Below are 25,631 nucleotides of genomic sequence, written 5' to 3'. Positions count from 1 at the left end.
CGTGGGAGCAGACGTGTGTTCGGACCATGGACACCATGGTCCTCCATGCCTCTCCTTGGGGTTGTGGGGGCAAGCTTCATGACAGACTGGCATCTGAGCAGGGACTTTGATGATAAACAGAGAAGGGGAGCTGGGGACCAGCAACCCAGGAAGACGGCTTGGCCCCCTAACCCCCACTCACCGAGCGGCAGCCGACTCTTTGAGCTCCTCCCAGTGTTGAAAAAGTTGAGTCAGCCGCTCCTGGACCTCCTCTTGCTCCACAGCCGCCTTATCTCCCAGTCTGTCTGCTGCATCCAGCACACTCTGAAGGACACACACACCCACGTCACCTTACCCCGAAGACCTTCCCCATTTAGTTAGAGTGCCCTGGCAAGGCAGTCAGCTCCTCCTGGCCTCTATGTTCTTTATAAACTCTATGGTACTTGGGGTGGTCATGAAAATCTTGGGAGAGTGAAGTCACCTGCCATCAGGTTCACCATGCTAAATAGCCCCTCGTGCAACTTCAGTGTCCATACTAGGCTACATTCCGTGACCTGCTTTCTGCATTATTCATGGTCACAGGGCAATGCAGAGCTGTCTTCTTCCCCTGGGGCTCGGCTCAAGTACAACTTTCCCAGATGTCCCAGCCTGCACCAGAGTCAGCAAAAAACTGTGCCTGCAGGGTTGAAAGTGTCCCTTCCAGGGAAAAGCACAGACCCTGGGCAGAATCCTGCTCACAGGAGACAAGGTGCAGAGGTGGGGAGAACGGCTGTGAGCTCGATGCCGAGCTCCTGTGGCCCTGCATGCAGCCACCCCCTGGTGCAGCCTCACCCTATGGATCCACAGACCTCGATCCTTCCTACCTGGATGGTGGGCTCGTGGGCAACCAGCTCCCCCTCGAGGCGCTTCTGCTTCTTCAGCAAGTTCTGAACCCCCTGAAGGTCCCTCCCGTAGTCCTGGGAGCTCACACGTAACAACTTCTCCCTGGGACCAAGGCAGGCAATGGATAGTGCTTTAGACATGCGAGGTCACGCTAGAACACAGGTTTTCTAAGAGTGGGTGTGTGGCTAGAGGTGGGGAGGCAGTAAATTCTGGAACACTCAGGTGTCCGTAACCACAAAGATAATTAGCACTGGAGGTCTTCTGCGAAACTTCTGACCACACAAATGAAAATGATATGCTGGTCCCCACGTCCCGTCCGCTCCCTCGCCTGTCTACCTGTGTGTCTTGTCTTCTTTGCTCAAGAACACACATTTCTCTTTGGAAAGAGAAATGATTCTCTTTCCAAATGTGTGAAAAATATACACACACACATATAAACGACCTTATGTACATATGTGGCCTTCATGGCCTTCATTATTTTGTCTATTAATATCAATAATGAATTTAGGTAGAATGGATATAAAAAGCTGATATGGTAGGAGCCACGGCTGTTGAGTAGTTTCCGAGTGTAAAACGTTTGACCACTGCCACAAAGCACAGACAAGATTCTGTCATCTCACTGTTTCTGAAGTTCCTGAGATGTTCTCCTTGCTGCCCTAAGCACAAGACTCCCCTCTAATTCATTGATTACCAGAAAGAATCATCAGGCTTATAGAAGGGGAACACAATGAGGCAGGTTAAATGGGAAGTCGGGAAAATAATAGGATCTACTAAGATTTTCCCAATCACACGTTTTACCACAAAAGCGAAATTAGTAATGAAACTATGGCAGGTACTGGGTGATGTCCTGTGTGCAGTCTGGTGGCCCCTCAGATTCCGAGGATGGAGCTAGATGGTAGTGTGCTGAGCAAAATAAGTCAGAGAAAGGCAGACACCCTATGATTTCGCTCAGATGTGGAATTTAAGAAACAAAACGGATCAACATGGCAGAAGGGGGAAAAAAGAAAAAGAGGGAGGCAAACTCTTAAAGACAGAGACTCTTAAAGACAGAAAACACACTGAGGATTGATGGAGGGAGGTGTGCGGGAGCTGGGCTAGGTGGGTGATGGAGGTTAAGGAGGGTACCTGTTGTGATGAGCGCTGGGTATTATATGGAAGTCAAGAATCACTGAATTCTGGAAACCAGTGTTGCACAGTATTTTTTTTTTTTTTGCATGTTAACCAACTAGAGCTTCAATATATATATATATTTTTTAATGACAAGAATCTCATCAGTTGAGTACGTTATAAAGGCCCAGCTGTCTCATTCAGACATTACACATTCTATGAACTGTTTAGAACAAGCGAGCATACACGGTTACTTAATTTTGTTCCCAGAGTGTACGTGAATTGCTCTCCACTTCTCTAAGCCTGTCTCCTTCTGCCTGCCTACGGCAAGGTAATTTGAGAAGAATAAAACCCATGTTAACTTTAGGCTAGGGCACGCGTGGTTAGAGGTATTACCCACTGTAAGAAACCATTACATATTTCATTTCAGCACCAAATGGGAATGTGCTTGGCAGATCATCGGTTCTCTTTGGTTATTGGTGCAGTGTGGGTCAGCCGTACATACTCTATCCATGATTCCTCATCATCTAGGTCCTGGAAGAACCGGAACAAGGCATAGGCCTCCTTGAGTTTCTCATGGTGCGCAGAGGCCAAATCCTGGACATTCAGGAAGCGCTCGTTGACACTATCCCTTTCCTCCACGATCTGGTCAACGTTGAAAGTCCCGCTGGAGAGCAGGTCAGCAGCCAACTCATTCAGATCCTTGAGTGCATCCTAGAAATTCCAGGTGTGCTCAGTGAACAGAACAATGCAGGTAGGAAAAACAGCCCTGGACTTTAACCACTGGTCCAGGTTCAAAGGCTGTGTCAAATAGACTCTTTTTGAAGATAGTCCATTTGATGATATGCTCTTTTATCTCAGCTCAGTTGGGGACAAGATCAGAGAGCACGATGCGTAACGTGACTGTAATACTCAACCTGTCCATTCACCTCCTGACATTCTCCCTTGCTTTTTCCTCCTCTTCCCAACTAGAAAACGAGTGTAAGTGCGTGTCTCCAAACAGGACTTTGTTCCTGACAGTACTGAGTCTGGCACAGATTGATGGATAGAAGTATTCAAGAAGACCTATTCTACCATAACATTTCTAGGGTGGCCACGTCCAGAGCACACCCAGGCTCTTCTGTCTGTTTTTATTCTAAGTCTGCCCTTCTAGTGTTGTCTTGGGAAATGTCATCAATCCTAAAGCTCTGGAACTCAGAAAGCCTTTGACTTCGTGTTCTTTCTGTGTCTACCTCTGCCACCAAGTAAAACTGATAATATAAAATTCTCCAGGAGGAAATCAATACCTGCCAACATGTTTATCACTGCTCCCAAGACACATTTCTACTTGATGTTGGAAGGCAAATGGAATTCTCCAGCGAATTTCCAGAGTGTATGTATAGTTCAATTTCATTGTACATAACATCACACTCCAATTTTTTTTTTGCTCTCTATAATTATGTAAAATAAACATTCTTTCAAAGGCCAGATAAAATATGAGCTTTGGAGGATAGTGAGTTTATACGAATGCCTCACTAAGAGGTAGACAAGATAGCTTTAGGACCCCCTTCCTGGATCCTCTTCCTTAGAACTGTAGTTTCACGGTAAGTGGCTAAGAGTGAAATGTCACAGCTCTGCAGCTCACGGATTTGATCTGGTTATAATGACTGCTGGCTAAGAAGGCTAAGGTCAGTTTTGCAAGAAAATATTTTCAAATGGCCTCCTAAGATGAGAGAGGGCAGCCGGAACCATTTCCATTCTGCCCAGAGGAGTGAGATCCCAACACCGCTTACCTTTCGGGCCAACATCTCTGTTTCCAACAGCTGATGTTTCTTGAGCAAGTTTCCTGCTGAAGCTAAGTCCCTGGCCTGATCTTTCATGGCCAGCAGTGTCTCTGCCTGCAAATAAAGGAAAACGCAATGAAGCTTCCAGATGAAAACTGCCTTTAAGGAGAACATTAGCAACCATATCCCCCAACTTTTCCCAAGAAAGTCAAGGAAATTGTTCATGCATAATCCATTTACTGGCACGTATTTATTAAGCTCACATGCCCCCACCATTCTGAGTATAATTACCTCTGAGAGCCAGAACTTAAAGTCTTGGATGCCCGTGTTGAACCTCTGTTGGCGACTTGCCTCTTCGAGCTTCTGTCCTTTGTCAATTGTCTTCTCAAGCAGGTGGTTCCAGTGGTCTTCCAGGTCTTTCAGTTGATCCTAACCCAAAGAAATTGGGGAATCACTATGGTCTTTAGGATCCTGAGTCCTGTGACAACTTCAAAGGATACTGGAGGGGGCTAGGAGCTAGGGACTAGCCAAAATCCGCCAACCGTTGAATGCCATACATTTTTAACCAGTTAGTTAGTTAGTCTGGGAAACAATAGGAGGTGTTGGAAGGAAGTTTGAGGAAAGGGTCCTGGTCTGTATAGAGAAACTGGTGCCGGCCTAACTGCCAAAACTCTTGGCAGTAGGGATAGAAAACATCAAACAAGCATGACAACACTTAGGACTTAGGTCTAAAACTTTCTCAGAGTTCTAGGTACTGAGTTTGACAGAAGTGATAAGCTCTGAGCATCATGGTTTCCTGCCTTCTTTATGTGGCAGCCAGAGGGAAGATCGCTAACCAAAGAACACACTCCACATCCCCATCCACGGAACCGTTGAAAGAAGAAGAGGATTCTCCTCACGTGCCTTTAGCCCAAACCACCCTGAACAGAATCCCTACCTTCATGGTCTCTTCACTGATGTCACATGCCTTCTGGTCAATCAGAGATTCCCCCAGTCTGAGGACTCCCTCTACCTCATCAGCTCGGCCCAGGACCTCTTTTTCAAAAGCCTGGTGCTTCACGAATTTTCTCTGAAGGGAAAGCAGAAACTAAATTAGCCTGTAATCTAGGGAAGCAAGATAGATAAATTCTGTTTCAAAGAAAAAGTAATGTTCTGCCATAATAAACGGGGGCTTCCAAAGGAGCCACCCCTTCACGTTAGACTCAGAAGCCCCTGAGGGCTGGCAGTGGTCTCAACAGTGAGCAAGAGTTTTGTGTAGGGAGGCGACCCTTCATCCAACAATCTGGATATGCTGGAGTTTTCCAAGATTTCTATTTCGAACTTGCCTGAATGTTGGTGGGATCTTTGTAGGATTCATCGCAGGCTACGGGTAGCATCTCACTGATCCATTCCTCCAGGTCCTCAAGGTCATGGTGGAATTTTTTGAGGTCAGCATAGGCACCAAGTCTTTTCAGCTCAGCAGTCAGCAGTTCTTTGAGAGCATTCCATCTGAAGAAGAGACTAGATCGCTCTCTGCCCTCGACCCTTCCAGCAAGCTTTGATGCCATATCTGCAATCTTCTCATTTGCCAACCTGTGCCTTCTCTCATTCTTTACATATTTGCATGCTTTATATAACGTAGCTATATATTATTTAGTTATATACTATATATTATAATATCATGTAGAGTGTACATATACATATTATATAACATATATATTGCATCTAATATTACATATTATGCACATAGGTTTAGTTGTTGCATAGTCTTATTATTTTCAAATACAAAAAACACTGGTTAAGTCAGTAATTTTTAAGTCGTATTCCATGCCTTTCATTCTGTGAGTCTAGATCAGGAATGTTTCCAAGTGTCAAGATAGTTTTAGGCATTTAGAAATGAAAAGAACTGAGAACGGGACCTCCATCCTCCATGCTAGCAAAGAGCCACTCTGCTACATCTTCCGTAGCTCACAGAACACCTGCTGAGGCCTGACCTGTCTTGCACCCGTTGGAACCGAGCAGCAATCTCCTCCTTGGCATAGTGGTCATCCGCTATGAGCCGCTCTACAACATGGTCTAGCTCAGTGATCTTTTTTTCCTAGATAGAGGAAAAGAAAAAAGCCCAGATGTCTGGAGGTTAGGCCTTCAGCGGAATCCCAGACTCTCTCCTAGAAAAGGACAAAGACACCCTTTGTGGCTTCACAAAGGGGAACAAAACAAGGGCCTGAGAATAAATGCCATGAAACTGGCTTTTAACTCAACAGGAGTAGAAACATTAGTAGTGACACTAAGAAGGGCTGCTATGGTATGTACTCTTCTGTTAGGGACTCCTACGATACTGAGCTCCTGCGGTACTGAGTTCCTATGGTACTGACCTCCCTAAAGAACAGACTCCTCCCATGACCATGGCAAAGGGTGACTCCTGCATTGGGTGGGATGTTAGCATAAGCAGTATATAAAGTCACTTCCAATTCTAAAAGTTAACTTGTAAAAGGCTGGGCTGGCGGTAAGTTGGTCCGAGACCATGAGTGACTTGAGTTGAGACTAAGTCACCATGTGAACTGCCCTGTCTACCTCAGAGTTTTCTCTAAGAAGCAAATGGGAATTAAGATACTTGTAAGTCACAAAACCACAAACATGTATAGAATCTTTGTTATCATCACTAATATTTGTTATTGGAACTCTTGCGTTGGCCGTTATTACCTGGGAAGCGATTGCTTCGTCCAAATCATCCCGTTTCTTCTGCAAGGCCGCTAGAGTGTCTAAGGAACTATGGCCTTCTGACCTCAGGAAATTCTCGCGCGCCAGCATCCAGCTCTCAGCCTGATCACAGTTCCCGTGGAACAACTATGGGAAATGAAGGTAGAAGTTATATCCAATCCAGGGGACAGAGGAAAGGATCTATTTTTCTCCTACAACACGAATATAAGAGATCCTATATGGGTTGCTTATGTTCTTCCAAGAAACATTCACATGGTTGATCTTAGCTATTCTGTACCTTTTATTCTTCCCTGAAAACACATTGCTTCTGTTTAAGCTACACTCCATTCCCCTAGTGCATTTCCCATATGCTGCACCTAGTGGATGCTGGCTGGTTATTGCTTTAGGACCATCATAACCACTACCCTCAGGGCCACCAGTAATCCGCTCATCTCTTCCATCACTGGCACTAATCACTCAGACTTCTTTAGCCTCAAAATGTTCATCATTTTGTTTTATTAATAATCACTTTCTGTTCCTGAATGGTCTGTTTACACATCTAATTTCACTACTTCAGAAAAAGGATGTTATGTTACAAATCTTTGTGTTTCCAGGACTCCACACCCAGCAGGTTCTCAACAAGAATCAATCAACCAAACTCTCAATCAATAAATACATTTGAATCACCCTCTCTTGTGCCAAAAGCAGATCCCTACTTTGGTCCTTCTAACAGGGATACGAGCAGAGAACACCAGGATGTTGAGAGCAGAATGGCAGAGAGCCAAGAAACGCCCTTGTGCCTCCAGGATGGCAAGCCTGGTGACACGAGCACCTGCAGGAACTGTGCAAACTTGCCTAGAAGGAACAGACTGAGCTTAATCCTTCTTAACGGGGTCAAGTGTGCATCACCTGCAACTCCAGACACTGATCCAATATCCTCTTGCGTTGATTCCAGGCTTTCTCCAAGTTGTCCTTCTTCAGCCTGACTGCCTCAAGCTTTTCTTCAATTTCAGGACTGGAACGGTGCCCACTGCTTATAAGTTCTGCACCGAAGTCTTCTAAGGCCTGGAAGGTGGGCGCTTCCGCCTCCATGTCAGCACGACGCTCCTGTGTTGGAAAAAGGAAGAGGCTGGTGGCACCAGGGACATCTCAACAGTGTTGCAAAGTGAGGGAAGGGTGGGGGGTCATGTGATCAGTGGCTGTGGATTTTGTAGCCAGACCTGGTGTCGCTCCAGCAGGATCTCCGTGCCGATTAAATCTTCAGCCAGCTCCTCTGAGGACACCAAGCCACCAATGTTACTGATCCAGTTCTCCAGGTCCCTAGAGAAATAGATGTACTTGGATTGACAAAAATCCGTGCAGCTTGCAACAAGGCTATCTGTCCTTGGCTTTTTCCTCCCTAGAGAATATTTGTGGATTCACACCTTCCATCTGGCTTTATATGCTTCACAGACCTTAGGTTTGTTGTTCACACTGGTTTTTGTTTGCTTGTTTTAAAAAGCGAATTTACTATTGTAAATTCATTGCACATGAATCTTCTTGTGTATCAGGAATGAAAATAATCTTTAAAATGAAATAGATAAAAATATAAAATTATAGAGATGAAGACAGACAGACACTTTCTTGAATTTGATAACGATGCCTAAGAAAAATTCCAAGTAAAAGGAAAATCAGGAAGAAGACAAGTGGGATAAAGACGATTTACTAGAAACCAATTGGAAATGTTTGCGTTTTTTATTTTGACAAGCTGTTATTTTTTTTTCAAAGCTTTACATAAATTCTAGTTATGTGGAGCATAACAAAAAGCATGGAGGACATGGGGAGTTAGAGAGAAGGGGGTTGGGGTAAATTGAAAGGGGAAGTGAATCATGAGAGACTATGGACTCTGAAAAACAATCTGAGGGGTTTGAAGTGGCGGGGGGGTGGGAGGTCGGGCTACCAGGTGGTGGGTATTATAGAGGGCACGGATTGCATGGAGCACTGGGCGTGGTGAAAAAATAATGATACTGTTATGCTGAAAATAAATAAATGAAAAAAAATTAAATAAATACATTAGATTTCAAAAAAAATCCTAATTAGTTAATATTAGAAGGGGTACCTGCACCCCAATGTTTTCAACAGCATTATCAACAATAGCCAAACTATGTAGACAGCCCAAATGTCCATTTACTGATAAATGGATAAAGAAGATGTGGTGTTTATATACAATGGAATATTACTCAGCCATCAAAAAGAATGAAATCTTCCCATTTGCAATGACATGACTGGAGCTAGAATGTATTATGTTAAGCAAATAAGTCAGAGAAAAACATATACCATATGATTTCATTCAAATGTGGAATTTAAGAAAGAAAACAGATGAGCATTGTGGGGGGAGGAAAGAAAGAGAGAGAGAAGAAAACTGTGAACGACTCGCAACTATAAAGAACAAACTGAGGGTTGACAGAGGGAGGTGGGTGGGGGTGGCTAGATGGAGGGTGGGCGGTTGTGATGAGCCCTGGGTGTTGTGTGTAAGTGATGCATCACTGAGTTCTGTTGTTTACACTCTTTGACTTAATAATGGGAATCCCTTATGTTTGAAAATGTCTTCACACATATTGTCTCTTTCCATTCTTGTAATAATCCAGTAGAGAATTCTGGGAACTCTTCTGTTTTCAGTTTGGAGATGAGGAGGTCAGCCTAGAGAATGTAAGTGATTTGTCCATGTAATAGAAATAAAAAACGGACGTCTGGGAAGAACCCGGACACTCAAATCCTCGACCAATACATACTCCATTACTCTAAATGATTCTTGTACATAAGGAGTAAATTCTTGGGTTTAAGGATGAATTCTCTATGGAATCTCAGGAAGGTATGTCTTTATTCTTACTTTGATTCCCAGCATGCGTGCACACATACACAAACACACACGCCCACACACTCATGCATGTACACACACATTTATGTAAACTCTCTCTCTCTCTCTCCATGCTGTTGATGAGACCAGGGCCCACTTCTTACCGTCAGCAGTCAAGGGGAAAGCTAAGGTCCATGACCCAGAGGATAAATATCAGGTAACAATGCACTCATTTGTAATTCTGTGTGACGCCCATATTAGCATCACATACAGAGACTCTTTTCTCTTGCTGAAGAAAAAACAAACATCTACTCTAGGGCAGAAGGGTCTTTTCTTTTATAAACTCGTGTATTCACTTAAACAACTAAGTTTCACTGGGTACTTACTAAGTACCAAACATCGCAGAAGAGGAATTCACCCTTTAGAGTAAAGAGAAAAAAAAAAAAAAAGCAAAAAAACACAAAAGGCTAAAACAGCCTGGAAAGCAGAGGGTCATAAAGAGATAAAAGCCAGTGTCAGAGTTGCTTGGATGGAGGGAATATTACCGCTGCGTACTGAAGAGTAGAGTTCACAAAGGGAAGGAGGCAGCATCTGACTTGAGTCTGAAGTCAGAGCAGAATCTGTATGTCCAGAGAGCTGTGAGCAGGTATGATTTGGGGGGTGGCTGTGGATGCTATTTATTTATATTGTATGAAAAACTACAGCATCCCAGAGATGCCAAAGTGGGGAGGGAGGAGGTTACCAAGAGGAACTGCAATTATTTACCAAAAGTAAATAATTTTTTTTTCCCAAAAGTATAACATTGTGAGGAGCTACTTCTTGGATCCTTGATTCCAAATGCTCCTCCCAGCAGACGATGGTGATGGGGCAGAACATGGAAGCTATTCCACAGATAAAGTGTCTGTTTGCTCCACTGTGATAATGTCTAGGGTCTCTAGCAAGGCAACGGAAGTTCTGTTGCTTATGTCCCAACAGTTGTCTTGAGCCCTCTGATATGCAAACTTGTGCTCCGGCTGCCCCCACTTCCTGAACATACTATACCATTCTTAACCTCCTACCTTTCCATGCTAGTTCTGTGCATTTGTTAGGATGCGCGTTTGGACTGTATTGCGTCCGACCGTGGGTATCTGTGCTCTGCTCTGTCTTTCCAGTAGGAAGAAAACGCCCGTCGTCTACACCACTCCACACAGCACCCTATGTAGCATATGTGCTCTAGGCTGACTTGACGGGCCTCAGTGGTGTCACGTTCGTTCAAACTTGGGTATTCTGTGGCTTGAACTACTGGGGCTATGCTTTCTGTGCCTCCACCAAGGTATGGTCTGGATGTGGACATACCCTCCAAACCAGGAGTAAAGAGCACCTATATCCAGACTGCTCCTAGAAGGTCTGCATGGGGCCAGATGTGATATCGCCCACCCCATCTGGCGGAGCCTGCCATTGGAGCTTTACCTGGCTCGCATAAGGAAGGTGTAGAATTTCTGGGCCTCATTTAAGTTCTCCTTCCGCTCCTCTGAGTCCTTCAGCAGGCTGTCCCATGCCTCCTTCAGCTCTGTCCCCTGCCTCCGCAGGTCATCAGCAGCATCTGGGTGGGACTCACTGAGCCGCTCTGCTGTCTCCACCAGCATGGTCACCTGAGGAGATGCAGGAGCTCTGAAAATCAGCAGTTAGAGCCATACCTAATCTTAGCGAAATACCACTTCTGAGCCCTGGAAATGCTCACTCTCCAGTAGATGTCAGGGAGGTAAGAGAACATTTGCCACTTCATAAAATAGGGCCAATCCTTTCAGTACACACGGTAACTCCCTCTAGTAGTTAAACTGGACATTACCAAACTTCTTTTTAAGATGAGAGGGTGTTGGGCAGATGGTTAAGTGAACCTGTTGATAAGTGGCAAGGTCAACTTTGCACCCAAGAGTCCTGACTTTTAATGTGAAGACCGTTTCAATACAGATATTTTCTGTGCCCTTTCTGCTCTGCAAGATAACTCCAGGCTGCAGGATGCCCCTGATTTATCCCAGAGTGCATCTGGCAAGTTCCAGAGCTTTCTTGTAAGTCAAGTAGGATTAAGCTCTTTCAGTTCCTTATTAAGAAAACTGCAACACGCCCGGCCCAGGCCATTCTGGGGGTGGCCAGTAACTCCTGGTCTGAGGCTGCGGGCCTTTTATATGGTTTAGGCACTTGGAAGCCACTAAGAGGTGCTTGGACAGTAAAAGAGGTCATTTCAGGATGTTTTCCCTCCATGTTCTGAGGTCCTGGCCATGACCTTTGGGTGCCCTCATCTTAGGGACAGGTACAAGGTCAAGTACGGAGTAAGACAAGGAGAAACTTGAGAGGAGGGACTGGGGAATAGAAACACAGAGGAGGCCACACAGAGGCATTGATGTGAAGAGGGATGTGTTGGAACAGCTTGGGAGCAAATGTCCCACCTTTTCTCCCAGAGGCATGAAGTCTCTCTCAAAGATCTCATGCTGCCGCTGAAGGGCCTGAACGCTGAACAGGTCTGAACCGGGATCGGCCACCTGGAGGGCCTGGCGCTTCTTCTCGATCTGCTCCTTCATATCATCTGCTTCTCTGGCTCACGAGAGTGAAGGACTGAGGGTGACAGTGTGTTCCACAGGCAACCCAGCTGACTCCAGGGACATCCTTTCTACTCATCCCCACCCCCTTCCTGATGTGCTAGAACATAGGCTCACCTCATCTTCCCAGCTACGACTTAAGGAGTAGCTACTGTGACCAATTTCCACAGGCAAGACCAGAGCCTTAAGGAGGCTATCTGCTCAAGGTTTAGACCACTACTAACTGGTGCAGCCTGTCCAGGCCAGAGGACCTGACTGCCCAGCCAAATTCTGCATCTCTGTTTTCCTGCTCCAAACACTCAACACTACGTTTAGACCTAGTGACAGTGTTTGGTTACCATTTGCCTGCTTGCTTGCTTGCTTAGCTAGGTGTGTGCAGACACAGATTTGGAATCAGACATAAAAAAATCAACTGTTGAAACCAATGTGGTATTGGTGACTGGCTGCTGTCTATAGCTAGTTCTGAAACAAATTACATAAACCTCTTATCTCTACTCCGAGTTTCATTACCTATCATGAAAACAGCTACTTACACATCAGGATCCAAGACCAGGCACTAGAATATTAGAGCTGGTTGCCTGGGAGGACCCCATGTGCTGAGTAACAAATTGGCTACAGAATCACCTGACCTCCGCCGATCTAGTCTCTGCATGTTGTAGTAATATCGATGAGTCTCCTGCAGCAATCAGACTTGGGTTTTCGAGTGGGTTCTAGAGCAGCACTGCCTCTCAGGGTTGCCCTCTCACCTTTGAAACACCTGGACAGCGTGGGCGCTGCCCAGCAGCTGGCGCTGCTCCTCCGCGAGGCTCTGCAAGGAGTTCCAGCGAGTATTCAACTCCTAGAAGAGGCAGACACAATGGGTGTTGGCTAGAAAGCTAACTCAGGTGGCTCAGTGTTGTCCAAAGACCCAATGATGTTTGAATGCTCATTGTTGTTGTGTGATCTACTTCGGAAGCTTCAGTAGGTTTCTTTCCTCTCTGGAGTACTTGGTCCTCATTCACACAGTTGACAAAGGGATGTTTTCCTCCCCAAATGATGTTCTGGAATGGAAACCCAACCCTAGAGCAGCAACCGACATGGACTGCTACAGAGACGACATACCAACCTCCAGAAGATGGGTACAGCATGTTGCCTTGGTCGTTAGCAGCTATTATATTTATGGATCCTGAATGGACCAAATCAAGCCACCACTTAGAGCTCAACTTTCCGCAGAGAGCACATGCATTATTCCTATGCACCTCTCTTCTCCCTCCTACTCCACCTCAACCACCTGAGAAGAGGCAGAGAACTCCTCTTCCCTGGTTATGACCACTCAGAGAGCTGGTCTAGACATCCCACTCATGCTCCTTCTATCTTCCATGGAACGAAGGGTCCCAGTCTAAATCAGGTCTAGAACGTCCCACCTCTCCTCGTACTGACCTGTGTTTTTCTTATTCTTTCATCAGATTTTATCAGCGCCTGTCTCCCCTAGTCAGCTTTCCTGACCAGCCCCTTTCCACTGCTACAGCTTCTTACCTACATTTTCTTTATATTCGTGTGTATGAGCATGAATTTTCTGTTCTGTAAGTGAAGATGTGGGGAGGAGGGAGATATGTGTTGCAATTTATACATTTCAGATCAGTTTAAATACATATATGGGTGGACTGCTTGAGCTATCGTCTTTGACCTTTCCTGAAGCCGGCTTTCCATCTTCCGCCTGTCTAGCTGATCTGTAGAACATGAGGTTGAGTGTATCAAAGCACAATGTGGCCCCCGAGCTCAGGCGGGCAGTGAGGAAACCATGGAAGGAGTTCTACTTACCTGCCGTATTTGAGCTCCTTCTGGTGTTAGAAGCTTTTCAAATAGAAGATCATCGGCCACCTTATTGATATCCCTCAGCCGAGGCTCATTGGTCTTCAAATCCTGGGTGGGAAAATTTGTCCAAAGCAGCATAAATCCCCTTCTCAGGAGTCTTCATACCTGCCTGCACCTCCTGCCCTAAATATTAATAACCTTAACCTCACATGCAATGCACAAGAAGCCGCCCTCCAATCTGCCGCTAAGAAGGGGAGTTTTAAACTCCCTGACCCCAGTGGCTATTGAGAACTTGGCAAGAGAGCTGCCATTTTTCTGGAGTGTGCAGCACATACAATTTCTGAGATATCTGAAAAATCTCTTCTGATTTACTTAAGCTGCAGCCTGTGCTTTCCTACCAACAGAAACTCCTCTGCCCTCTATAGAATTTCATGGACTAAGTTGTAATCCGTTTGTGTTAAGGCGTGTTATAAGAAATAGCTCTGAGGAGCTCATCACGATGCTTATGGGGTTGAGATTACCCATTACATTTTACAAATGCCTCTAAATGAGCTTCCTCATGGGAGTGTCATTCCTGGTGTTCTTTTATAATTTTGCCCTTGCTTCCCTTTATTTCACTTTCCTCTTTCTTTATATATTCTATATGTGTATATAAAATCCCTACTTACCTATCTCTGTCCATCCATCCATCCATCATCTATCTAAGTATCCATCATCTATCTAAGTATCTATCATCCATCTATCCATCCATCCATCTGTCCATCCATCCATCCATCTATCCATCCATCCATCTGTCCATCCATCCATCTATCCATATATCAACCATCTACCATCTCTCTATCCATTCGTTTATCTATCTATCTATCTATCTATGTATCATCTACCCATGTGGGTCTTTGAATTCTATGTAGAAAACGTCATAAGGAAAAGAAAGGAAGGAAGAGGTTTATATTCACGGCTAGCTAACGTATGCTATGAGTCTGTGAGAACGGAGGATGGATGGTTTCAGGCTGGTAGAAACTTAGAAACTAGCTGTAAGTTCTTCCCACCTTCCCATCTCAGCTTCTGTCCCATAATTAAGAGCTTCTGAAGAGTCCCACAGCCTCCCACCTCAACCTGGGATCCCAGAACAAAGCATGGTGTGGGATGAGTGCTAAAGAGCTCAGGGAGACCACCACTTCCAGGAGGGCCTGGGAGTGGCAGGGACTGTAGGCTGCAGAGCCAAGGCCACTAACCCCTCTGTATTTCCCTTCCACGTCTCATACCCAGAGGGAGATCTGAAATGTGGGACTCTCAGCAGCTCTGGGAAGCATATTTAGCAGATGTGGAGTTGAGGAACCACGTAGGAGAACATGTGGGATAAACGGAAGCAGGGTCACTGTCCGAAGCCATCTGGAGGAGAAGGTTGCTCGTTCTCACCGTCTGGAACTCGTCGAACTTCTTCTGCAGCTCCCAGACATCCTCTAGCTCCACCCCGGTGTTCTCTGCCTTCTTCTCTTGGATCCACTCCAGCATGTCGCCCGCCTCATAGGCCAGCAAAAACTCGTTGTAGCGTTGCAGCAGACGACGCCTGCGCTCCTCTGCCCTATCAAGGAGGGAGCGGTACCTGTGTGAGAAACAGAAAGACGGGGAATGGTGTTGTGAAACATGGAAGAAACACTGAGGAGTGGAAGCAGGGAGAGTCAAAGGAACAAGAAGAAGAGAGAGGGAAAATCAAACGAAGAACAGAGGAGGGGAGGAAGTAAAGTTGGGAGGAAACAGCATTGAGAGCAGAGAGACAAACGCACGGGGTTCCATTAAAAATAATACAAATGTCAGTGTTCCAACAGTGTGACTGCCATCACACCTCCCCTATTCTATAGACATGAGATGTTCACATGCCAGCCAACACCTGGGTGAGAAGCTGGTGGAGTGACTAAGTTCACGTGGAAGTCAGAAGACTTCGATAACCTCAGAACGCTGGGCAGGCAACCAGAAGGAGTCCCTCCATGAAGTGCCTGACCTCAGGCAATTCCCTTAATCATTCTCATACAAAAACTGAAGTTTTTCAAGGACACAAAGTTGACTTTCAGCTCATAAAATCTGAGAATTTACAATGGCATCGTTAATCTAACAGCAGTCATGAGAAGTGTCTTTGCCAATAAGAAATACTTAGCCAAGTGCTGTCCAGTTCTCCTGCTTCTAAAACGTACTGGTTCTCAATCTGTTCCTGGCGCTCGGCGATGCTGCTCGGGTCTTCTCGCTGCCGCTGCAGGGGTGCGGGCAGTTCATCCTGAGCCAGTTTCCTGACATAGACAGCAGGCACGAAGCCTTGGTGGTCACCAGATTCCACCTTCCACCAGTCCTGGAGAGAGAGAAAGATCCCCACTCCTTCTGTAGTTCTTGAAAAACCGCAAATAGGAGAGGCTTCAACTCTTAGAACTAAGTCTGCAGGCACCGGCCGGACTATGGTGGGCGTGGGCCTCTCCTCCCCACCGCTCCCAGAGCACCTAAAAATTGTGCACGGCCTTAAAATTCGCTCGTGGATGTTTTGTGTTCCAGTATCACCCTGGGCCCCACAGAGCAATCAGGGGTGTCACTGAACGAACACTCCGGATTCGACGTGACGGCAGGGAGAAGGCTGAGCAGAGAGAAGATGCGGACCGGCATAGAGCTTACTTGCTCATGGACCGTCCTTCCTGCCTCTCAAACATTCGCTCGCCCCAGGACAACCATATCCTGGACGCTCTTCTTTTCTTCCCAATAATTTTTGGAAATTATTGCAATGAAAAAAAAAATCATCTGAGCGCTTATGAAGAGAGCCGATATTTTGTCCCTATTCTCACAGGCTCTTTCACAGACCTGTTCCTCAGACGTTAAAGAAAACCGAGTTAACAAAAAACTTCTCTTTTTTTCCAGGTTCCTCCTCACCCTGGCCATTGTCGTTCCAGCACTGGGACCAAGGGCATGAAGGAGGGACAAGCAGAGATGAGGAGAAAGGGACCAATTAGGATCACGGAATTGCATTCATAGCTTCTATGTCTTTGGGCAACTTACTTAGGCTTCATGAGTCTTCATTTTTTTTTCGCTGTAATTAACAGTATAACCCCAAAGGACATACAGCAGACCTTACAAAATACCCGAAGGAAAGATGCTACTTAATAAATTATGGTGATTGAAGAGAGACAGCCATAGAAAAATGTTCTTTGGGCAAAATCTGGATATCTGGCAGGGCTGGGAAGGCTGACCATGGAGGAGCTGTCTTGCTGATGGGAAGAAGGTTAGAAGGGAAGGTCACCTTGTTGATGGAACTGAGCAGAGTTAAGACGTCGCCTTTCTTCATGGAGACTTCGCGGTTGCTGCGGGCCTGGAAGTCGTATAAAGCCACCACCCTCTGTTCTGGAGCGGCTCCCTCCACGGGCGCGGCCTGCTGCTGCTGAACAAGAGCAGGAAGCAGATCCCGTCAGTCACCGGCTCGAAGCACGTCTCTCTCCAGCCCCGTGGTGGGGAGCCGTGCTCGGCTGCCTGGAGAGGAGAGCCTCGGGCCGGGCCGTCCCACACGGCCACCAGCCAGAGGGAGATTGCAATGAACCGTTCTCAGACAACGGTGCCGCCCTGACCCTTGAGGGGACAGGGGGCCGGGAAGCGTGAACACAGAATGAGTCGCTGAGTGTGTAGTTTGTCAGAAACGTAGGGAGTGCCCCGAGCCTCCAGGGTGTAAAGCAGGTAATAAGGTTGCTACGCCCCAACATTTCAGAAGATTCTTCGAGAAAGTGAAAAACCCACTATCTCTCGTGGCCTTCTGCCTTTCCCAGGCCTATACTGACAATCCTTCCAACCCCTTCACCCTTAAATTATTACATCAGTGAAAAATGGGCTTTTTTTGTTTTTTAAGAGAGGGATGACGTAGAATACAGGAAAGCCCACAGAACTGCAAAAACTGACACCGTAAACTGAGATCAGAGATCTTGGACCTCTCTTTAGCAAGCAACCTGCTCTCCAAGGTGTAGCCTTCTCTGATTTATACTTTATGCAAATGTCAGACCTCTGAGAGAATGAACGGAGTACGACACACCTTTGTAAGCCATGGCCCACGCCTGCTTCCCCTCAGAGTGGAAGATGTGTGCCTCCCTTACAGACCCTCCTGATTTTATATCCTTGGAGCACCATGTTTCCTCACCAGGCACAATGCACTCTCCCACCTGTCCCTGAGGAAGGCATGGCACACAGGCTCTGTGCCCGCATGGTGACCTGGCATGTCCTGCCCACGTCTGCTGTCTACTCCCAGAGTACGAGCCCAGAGCCTCTCTCTTTCCTTCCGCTACTGCAAGGAGGCGCCCCGTCACTCAGTGGGTCCCAGCCTCGCTGCTGTGCGGGACAAGCCCTGAGCGCGGGCTCGTTCCTGACCATCTTCACATTCTCCGGCACTCGCAGGACCCATTTCCCCAACGCACCTGAGTATTCGGGGCTTTCGTGTCTTCGCACTCAAATCTTATTGACTAGAAAAGCCCTTCTCATCTACACAGTAAACCATCTTAAAAAATAACCCAGATAAACTGGTTCGCCTCAGCCGTGAGGATCCTCCTACTTTGCAATGGTTTTATTTCTGGTGAGAGGAGCTCCATTTCCTGAGACCCTCCCTCCTGTCCGGATGTCTGTCATGGGCTCTTATTTGCCGCACTTTCTGATCTCCTAATAGACTGGAGTCTTCCTGCAGTCGGGATTCTGCTTCATTCGAGGTTGTGCACGGTTGACATTTCACAAGTTACACAAACAACCAGGAAGGGACACGAGGAATCAGGAGGGACTGTGAGAAGGAGAGGTGTGCGTAAGGGGGTGGGCAGGAAAGCAGCAGGAATGAACATATCGAAGGAAGGAAGGTGGAAAGCAGGAGCACACCCATGAGCGTGTGACTGCGCTCCCCGAGAGCCCGTTGCGAACGAGGTCTGTGAACGCTACCGAGAGGCTACCATTCCTGCTTAGAAGGCCCAGAGAACTTAGGATTTCCTTTGCAGTTGCTTCCTGGGTTATTATCGTGGCCTTCTGCCTTTCCCAGGCCTATACTGACAATCCTTCCAACCCCTTCACCCTTAAATTATTACATCAGTGAAAAATGGGCTTTTTTTGTTTTTTAAGAGAGGGATGACGTAGAATACAGGAAAGCCAGTAAGAAAGAGAATCCTCTCTTGTCGGGCAGGGAGTGTGGCTCCTGGCATCTCCACCTTCTCACCTGGCAAGCCGCCGCCTGGTCCCGCAGGGCTTGCATGCTGTTCCCGAAGGCACTCAGGTCCACCAGGAAGGCCTCGTGCTTCTTCAGAAGAGCCTGGATTTGTTGATGAGGGGCCATTAGAAGTGAGCATGGGAAGAGCCCTAAGCATTCTGGGGAGTCGTTCAGGTATTATTTGGATTGTATCAATTGTCCTAATTCCTGGTAAGAGACACTCTCCATCTATAATAAAGAGAGGTTTTTGTTTGTTTGTTTAACTCTAAATTTGCAAGTATTGGGAAGCTAGGAATTAAATGATCGACAATTTCAATATATTCACCACTTTTGCTTTAATGAAAATGAAGTCAAAATTGCGCAAGTGTTTTATTGACCCACACCACAGCTAGAAGAGGTGCAGCGAATGGTGTTCGTTTTTGGTATTACATACTAGCATGACTTTAGACGCCCACCACAATTACTTCTAGTGCTGAAGGTTCGTTAAACACTAGGCCAGCTTATGAGACAATGAACAAAACAAGAAGCAGACATAGAGGGTAATTATGACCTTTCAGGTTCTTGTCCCAACATGTCTGCCTGATTTTATGTCAATAAAGTAATGACACTGTATATATCTTAGAACCATGGTTGATTTGTGAAAGCCCAAGGTTATTCTGGGAAATTTAGGATGGACCAAGACAGGCATGCATGGATCTCTGGCCATGCCCTTTGGGGTTTAGATAATCTTTAAGGAAACTATAAACCTCTGTGGGATCAGGAAAATGTGTGTACATTTTAGGATTTGTGTCAACTCCGAGGTTATCCCAACCAAAGCAAGGCCAAAGATCATCATTCTGGAAACAGCCAAATAATCTCACAAGAACCTATAGCCCTCCCACAGTCTAATTTGGTACCGTTTGGTGAGAACTAGGCAATGTCTACCTCCATGCCCCCTTACCCCAGCTGCTTCTTCATCAGCCCCATAGTTAGTGTTGTCTACGATAGGTTCCTTCTCTTGAATCCATGCTTCTGCTTCATTCAGGTCAGCCAGATACTGCTGGAACTGGACATTGGCCTCAAGATCATTCTGCCGTCTGCTGGCCCGAGCCTGGAGAGACTCCATATTGTCATTTAAACTCTTGACCCTGGAGGCCACATCTTCTGCAGCAAAGTGCCCTGTGGAGGAGTGAGAGAAAGGATGAGTATCGCCCTCAGTAATGTCACTTTCCTTTAGTCTTCTTGGTGACCTGGGAGAGAGAAGAGAAGGCATGAGACTGCTGCTTTACGCTGTCAGTGTAGCGATTCACCGAAATTCCTGGGAGTTAGAATGTTCTGAGATGGAACGTCGGTAGGTGGTCAGGGAGGATGGGTGTCTGTGCGGTGGAGAAGGGTGTGGCGTAGTCTGTGCTACATAGACTTGAAAACAGAAGACTTCGTGTGGGTCCTGCCCAGGGTTCCAAAAACATGTATTTTCTGGAATAAACAGAAAATCCAACAGATTGCCAGTTCTGCCCAGAAGGGGTTTATCATCACACGACCAGTTCTCTCACCCTAACAATGAAAAAACAGGACAGACTGCCACATATGACGACGCCCAGACCACAGGCAGAAGACTGTGACTCTTCAGAGAAGGGAAGGAAATGAGATGTGCCCCCACGTGCAGGGCAGTCTCTGGGCTACAGGGCCGGGGTGACGCCACACAAAACCAGCCGGCACACTGAGCTGAGCAGGCAGAGTGAGCAGGGCAGGCAAGACCACCCAAGCTCGAGGAGCAGGGGCCAAGGAGGACACCACCCACAGACAGAGCCCTGGAGATGTACAGGGGGGTTTCCCCGCATGTTTGAGACTTACAGGCCCATGTCAGGAGACTCCTCAAGGTTAGGACAAGGGGGTGAAAAAACAGGAGGCCCAAATCCCTAAGGCTCAACATAGGGCTGCAAGTAGTTAACATCAGTTCCCACCAAAGTGGACCAGAAGAATGACGCCTCAGTATTGGCCCCATCGTTAAATCAGTTCCCCCTTAAGAGTGCTCCCTGGAGGTTCCAAGAGCTTCAGTGATCACAAGCTTAACAAACAAAGACAAGCACATCAAGTTATACTGTAATCAAATTTCTGAAAGCCAGTGATAAAAAGCTTAAAAGAGTAATAGGGGAAAGAGGTATTTTACACAGGGAGGAGCAGAGATAGTAGGGAGAGTGGACTCCGCATCAGAAGCCCCACGAGTCGACAGACAAAGCAGCAGCATCATTAATTCCAGAAAGAAACTGCCAACCAAGAATTTGTGTCAACTAAAAATGTGCTTCAAAATGAAGTCTTTCAGACCAACAAAAGCTTAGAGGATGTGGGGTTAGCAGACCTGCACTACAAGAGCGATTAGGGAAAGCTCTCCATGTAGAAGAAAAATTATGAGGTAAAAATATCAGTGTAGTCAAAAGAACAAAGAACAAAATATGTGAATGTATGTGAATACATATAGAATAAATATAAAAGGGTTTTTTACTCCATTCTTCCTCTTAAAACTGATTGACTGCTAAGGCAAAATTAGCAACAATCTACAGTGGGATTTATAACATATGTAAAATTAAAATGCGTGACATCGATATACAAAGGAGAAAATAGGAGAAATGGAAACATACTGTTTACGGATCTTATTCTACACATGAAATAGTAGCTTTTATAAAGTTAGGATGTGACACATTAAAGATCTATATATTTAAATCCCAGGACAGTGGCTCTTAAATTTTTGCTCCCAGAATCCTGTTATATTTTTTTTAAATTCATTTCGAGCTTTTATTTAAATTCTAGTTAGTTAACATACATGGAAAATTGGGTTCTAAAATTAGTTTCTTGTGTAGAATTCAGTGGTTCATCACTTACATATAACACCTAGGGCTCATCACAAAAGGCCTCCTTAATCCCCATCATCCATCTAGCCCATCTCCTGCCCACTTCTCTCCAACAAGTCTTAGCTCGTTCCCTATAGTTAAGAATCCCCTTATAACTTCAAAAATTATTGAGGACCCCTAAGAGCTTTTGCTCATATGGTGATACCTATTAATAGTCACCATATCAGAAATTGAAACAAAAATTTTTAAAACAAAAGAATATCCAATTCTATTAGCCACTAGAACAAAGGCATTATCAAACATCATGTAGAAAATTTGACTGTGCACTTACAAAAGAATGAATATAAAAAAGGCAAATAATGTCTTAGCATTATCAAAACCATACTTGGAGAATCACTACTCTAGAATAAACACATATGCACACGTCTCCCATAGACATGTACCCCACAGAACTATATCTAGCAAATATGGAGATAAAATGGAATTGTAGTAAATGCATCATTAATTCAAATAAAGTGGAAACTGATGGACAAAGAAAAATGAATAGCAAGATGTTAGATTTAAGCTTAACCATATTAATAATTGCCTTAAAATTAAATGGTCTAAACAATCCCATAAAAGAGAGAGATTACCGTATTGCATAACATAAAAGTGAAGCATAACTCTATGCTTTCTGTAAGAAATCTGCTTTAAACATAAAGAAATAGAGTACAACCAAAAAGATGGAGAAACATATATTGTGCAAACATGAATCAAAGACAGCTGGAGTGGCTGTACTGATGTAGCACCAAGTAGCCTTCAGAGTATGGCCAGGGACAAAGAGGGCTATCTATCGTAATGTGAAAGATTTTAATTCATTAAGAAGACACAACAAGCCTAAATATGTACGCACACAAAAATCTAGTTTCAAAATACATGAAACAAAAACTGATAGAACTGAATGAAATAGATGAAATCCACAATTACAATTCAAGGAGAGAAAGAAGAGGAGTCACTATAGTAAAATAGGAACTGCAAATAAACATTTTTAGTTTGAATCCCTCAGTTGAGATCTGAATTTTTGGTCAGCAATGTGAATTTTAAACTATACTTTTGATAGCCGGATGCTGGCTAGCAACACTTTACGCTTCTCCTTCTTTTCCTCCTACCCTCCTCCTCCCCCTCCTCCTCCTCCTCCTTCTTTTGTTGGCAACAAATTATTCTTGAATCAAAGGAGAGAAGATCCAATGTAATCTGTGTTGCTTATAGTACAGCCAGAACTTGATGTTTTGATGTTCAGTTTCAAACATCATCATTAAGCAGTAGGGGGTTTTTAAAAACAAGAAGCCAGGTGGAGGAGAGATACTGAGACTATACAAATAAGGAATTTATAGAAATGGTACTAGTAACTATCCAGACTATAACTGCTTTAAATGTAAATGATCAAAATAAATAAATGCAAATGATCTGAGGCAAGTCTTCACAGATCCAGAAATTCCCATGTGGGAAACGGACCTGATTTGTTTTCTGGGGCTTTGTAACTTAAATTCTAAATTCTAGAACTTCTACAGAAGATCATATTGATAATTAGCATAAAAATATTTTATTTAATAATTTTGGCTTAACTGAAGAATGGTTTGTTTATGAGGTAGGGAGTTTCCTGCTATTGGATTATATAAGCAATATTGTATCATCATTGTGTTTGTCAGAAATGCCCAAGGGGAATTTCTGCATTAAAAGGGAATGTGAATCAGAGATCTTTAAATTCCCTTAAAACCCTGAAATTGAGCAAACGTCTTCCTTTAAGTTTAGCATGTGATTATTGACCAGTTCAACCTGAACCATACATACCTTCCTCTACCATTTTGTTTCCCTTCTCTGTTATCGCTTGGATGCTTGGCTCATGGCTGGCAATGTTATCCTGGATGACTTGGTGTCTGTTCAGAAGCTTCTTGGAGACAATCAGGTCCTTGCCTACAGAGAAAAATAAATATAAGGTCAGGTATTGTTCTAGTGCATGAAATAAGGAGAGGCTACTCTACCTTTTATTACTCTTGGACCTACACGTTTTTCCCTTTGAGGCTGTAGTCTCTGTCTGGACTTCCTGAAATTTATATCATTTGTCTGAATTAACTCTGCTCACTGTTGTTCCCCTTGTCTCTTTGTACTGAGAAAGTTCAACTCATTATTTTACAAAAGAGAATAATATAGGCAGAAAGGCAAGTAACTCTTCAACCAGAAATTTCAATAGCACACAACCAATTTTGTTTTAGCATATTACGGTGTAAAAAGCAGACTCTTCCACTTACTAATTCCTATGGATGTCAGAAAGTTATCAAATCCTTGAACTTAGGTGTTTTTCACCATGAAAATGACGTGTTATATGTTTTAAAGTTTTCTTTGTAAAGATTAGAAATAACTTATAAAAATATGCCTCCCTTGCTGCTAGCATGAACAAGCACCCACTAAATGCTATACATCGTTAATTCCCTCCAGTTTCTCAGCACTCCAGTTCCAGATGTCAACTACCTATCTCCCATCCACCGGTTCCCCCTCTTCCCTTCAAAAATCCTTCCCTGGACTTCCCACTAAATGACTTTCCAGAAGCTCTCCATGCCTGTCCACCCTTCAAAATGTCTTTTCTCTTCTAGAAGTTCTCCCAGGCTGGCCCCTCCACTGTCACCATCATCAACACCTCATAGATGCTCCCACTATTGGGTATGAAGTTTGCATTCTGCTTGTACCCCAGCACTGCAATGATGGACAGCTCCCAAAGGAAAGGAAGGTGTATGTACTTTTTTCTGCTGTCCCACCACTTTTCTCTTTCCTGTAGCTCAGATCTTCACAGAAGGGAGGCACTGACACTATGGACAAAATTATTTGGGACCTCGAGCACCAACCATGATGGCTCAGCCAAGGGCCTTGGCAGTAACTTAAGTTAGAGCAAGTAGCAAACGGTTGAGCCCTCCAGCTCTTCTCAGAGGCCTTCAATTCATGGCATTGTTCATGGTTTAATTTAGGAGGTAATCTGTTCGGTATGAATTTTAACAAAATCTTCTATGGAAGATGGAAAAATTGTTCCTGAGTGTGAGAGGGAAGAGCTGAGAGCAAACTCTGCATCCCCCACAACTGTGTCTCAGGCTGTCCCAGATCTCTCTGAGAGTCTGCAGACCTTGGTCTTCTATGGCTCAACCCACACATGCTTAGGAACTAACCAAGGTAGGTGGAAGCCACTGAGGGCTCAGTCTCCTGGATCCAGGCTTCCTCATCCTCCGTGTCCCTGCAGATCTGGTGCAGGAGGAGATGGTCAATAAGCGTCTTTTTCCGGGCGCTCAGTGGTTCCTTCAGAGCTTCAAACCGGGATACTAGGGACTCCTGCCTTGCTTTTATGTCTCCAGCATCGGGATGGTCTATTTTTTCAAAATATACTGCCAGGTCTGTGAGGGTGTCCACCTGATCCTGAGGGAGAGACAGAATAAGTGTCAGGAAATGCCATTGTTTAGTAGAAAGAGGGGGGTGGGGTTCAGCATGAGGAGGCTTGAGGAGAATCAGCTCCCCCAGTACTGTGTGATGACTTCTAACCGAATCCATGAGACAGAGTGACAGGGGATGCTGAACCGAGGGCCACAGCATCACCCAAGAGCTATTTATAGGAAAGTGATTCCTAAACATTTCAGAAAAACATAATATACAGAGAGTGTGCCAAGGAACTCAGGGAAACCACAGACACAGCGCCTTAACTATCAGGAGTATTAATAAAGCACAAGTAACTGTCAGAGAGTGTTAATAAACCATGGCCTGGAGGAAAACGGGTGGGGGGGGGCACTTTCTGTCCGATTCCCTCCCACACCCCTCCTGCATATGAGCTGCAGGTGTGACTAACACAGAAACTCCCCAGGCTGAAGTTTGTGGCATCCCAGAAACAATGCCCAGGAGATGAAATGGGGTGTTTCCAAAAAGAATCTCATTATTTTGTTATCTTGTTTGCACCCTCATCAAGCCATCCCT

At 45.1% G+C, this 25,631-nt stretch overlaps 1 protein-coding gene across 6 annotated transcripts in view; it reads right to left on the bottom strand.

The window, feature by feature from the left end:
* SPTA1 (spectrin alpha, erythrocytic 1) overlaps positions 1–25,631 on the bottom strand; it is a 64,507-nt gene that overhangs the window by 18,679 nt on the left and 20,197 nt on the right. For 4 of the 6 annotated variants that reach the window (XR_014304146.1, XR_014304147.1, XM_082703910.1 and 1 more), the window contains exons 17-38: positions 24,839–25,082; positions 23,475–23,597; positions 19,757–19,974; positions 18,826–18,918; positions 16,894–17,031; positions 15,809–15,960; positions 15,036–15,222; positions 13,623–13,724; positions 12,569–12,660; positions 11,673–11,817; positions 10,696–10,877; positions 7,631–7,730; positions 7,320–7,517; positions 6,414–6,557; positions 5,705–5,808; positions 5,057–5,219; positions 4,669–4,800; positions 4,023–4,160; positions 3,741–3,845; positions 2,474–2,682; positions 843–963; positions 182–303 (exon numbers count right to left, since the gene is read on the bottom strand). Coding sequence is in view for 3 of the 6 variants with exons in the window: in XM_082703910.1 (XP_082560036.1) it covers positions 182–303; positions 843–963; positions 2,474–2,682; positions 3,741–3,845; positions 4,023–4,160; positions 4,669–4,800; positions 5,057–5,219; positions 5,705–5,808; positions 6,414–6,557; positions 7,320–7,517; positions 7,631–7,730; positions 10,696–10,877; positions 11,673–11,817; positions 12,569–12,660; positions 13,623–13,724; positions 15,036–15,222; positions 15,809–15,960; positions 16,894–17,031; positions 18,826–18,918; positions 19,757–19,974; positions 23,475–23,597; positions 24,839–25,082 (3,212 nt within the window). In the remaining 3 variants the exon portion in view is untranslated. The remainder of the gene's footprint in view (positions 1–181; positions 304–842; positions 964–2,473; positions 2,683–3,740; positions 3,846–4,022; positions 4,161–4,668; positions 4,801–5,056; positions 5,220–5,704; positions 5,809–6,413; positions 6,558–7,319; positions 7,518–7,630; positions 7,731–10,695; positions 10,878–11,672; positions 11,818–12,568; positions 12,661–13,622; positions 13,725–15,035; positions 15,223–15,808; positions 15,961–16,893; positions 17,032–18,825; positions 18,919–19,756; positions 19,975–23,474; positions 23,598–24,838; positions 25,083–25,631) is intronic. The other 2 variants (XR_014304148.1, XM_082703912.1) reach the window with 1 other exon arrangement.

This window comes from Mustela nivalis, assembly GCF_964662115.1.
Source record: "Mustela nivalis genome assembly, chromosome: 16".
NCBI lineage: Eukaryota > Metazoa > Chordata > Mammalia > Carnivora > Mustelidae > Mustela > Mustela nivalis.
Note: the sequence above shows the minus strand (reverse complement) of the source record. Positions and strands in the feature narration are given on the sequence as shown.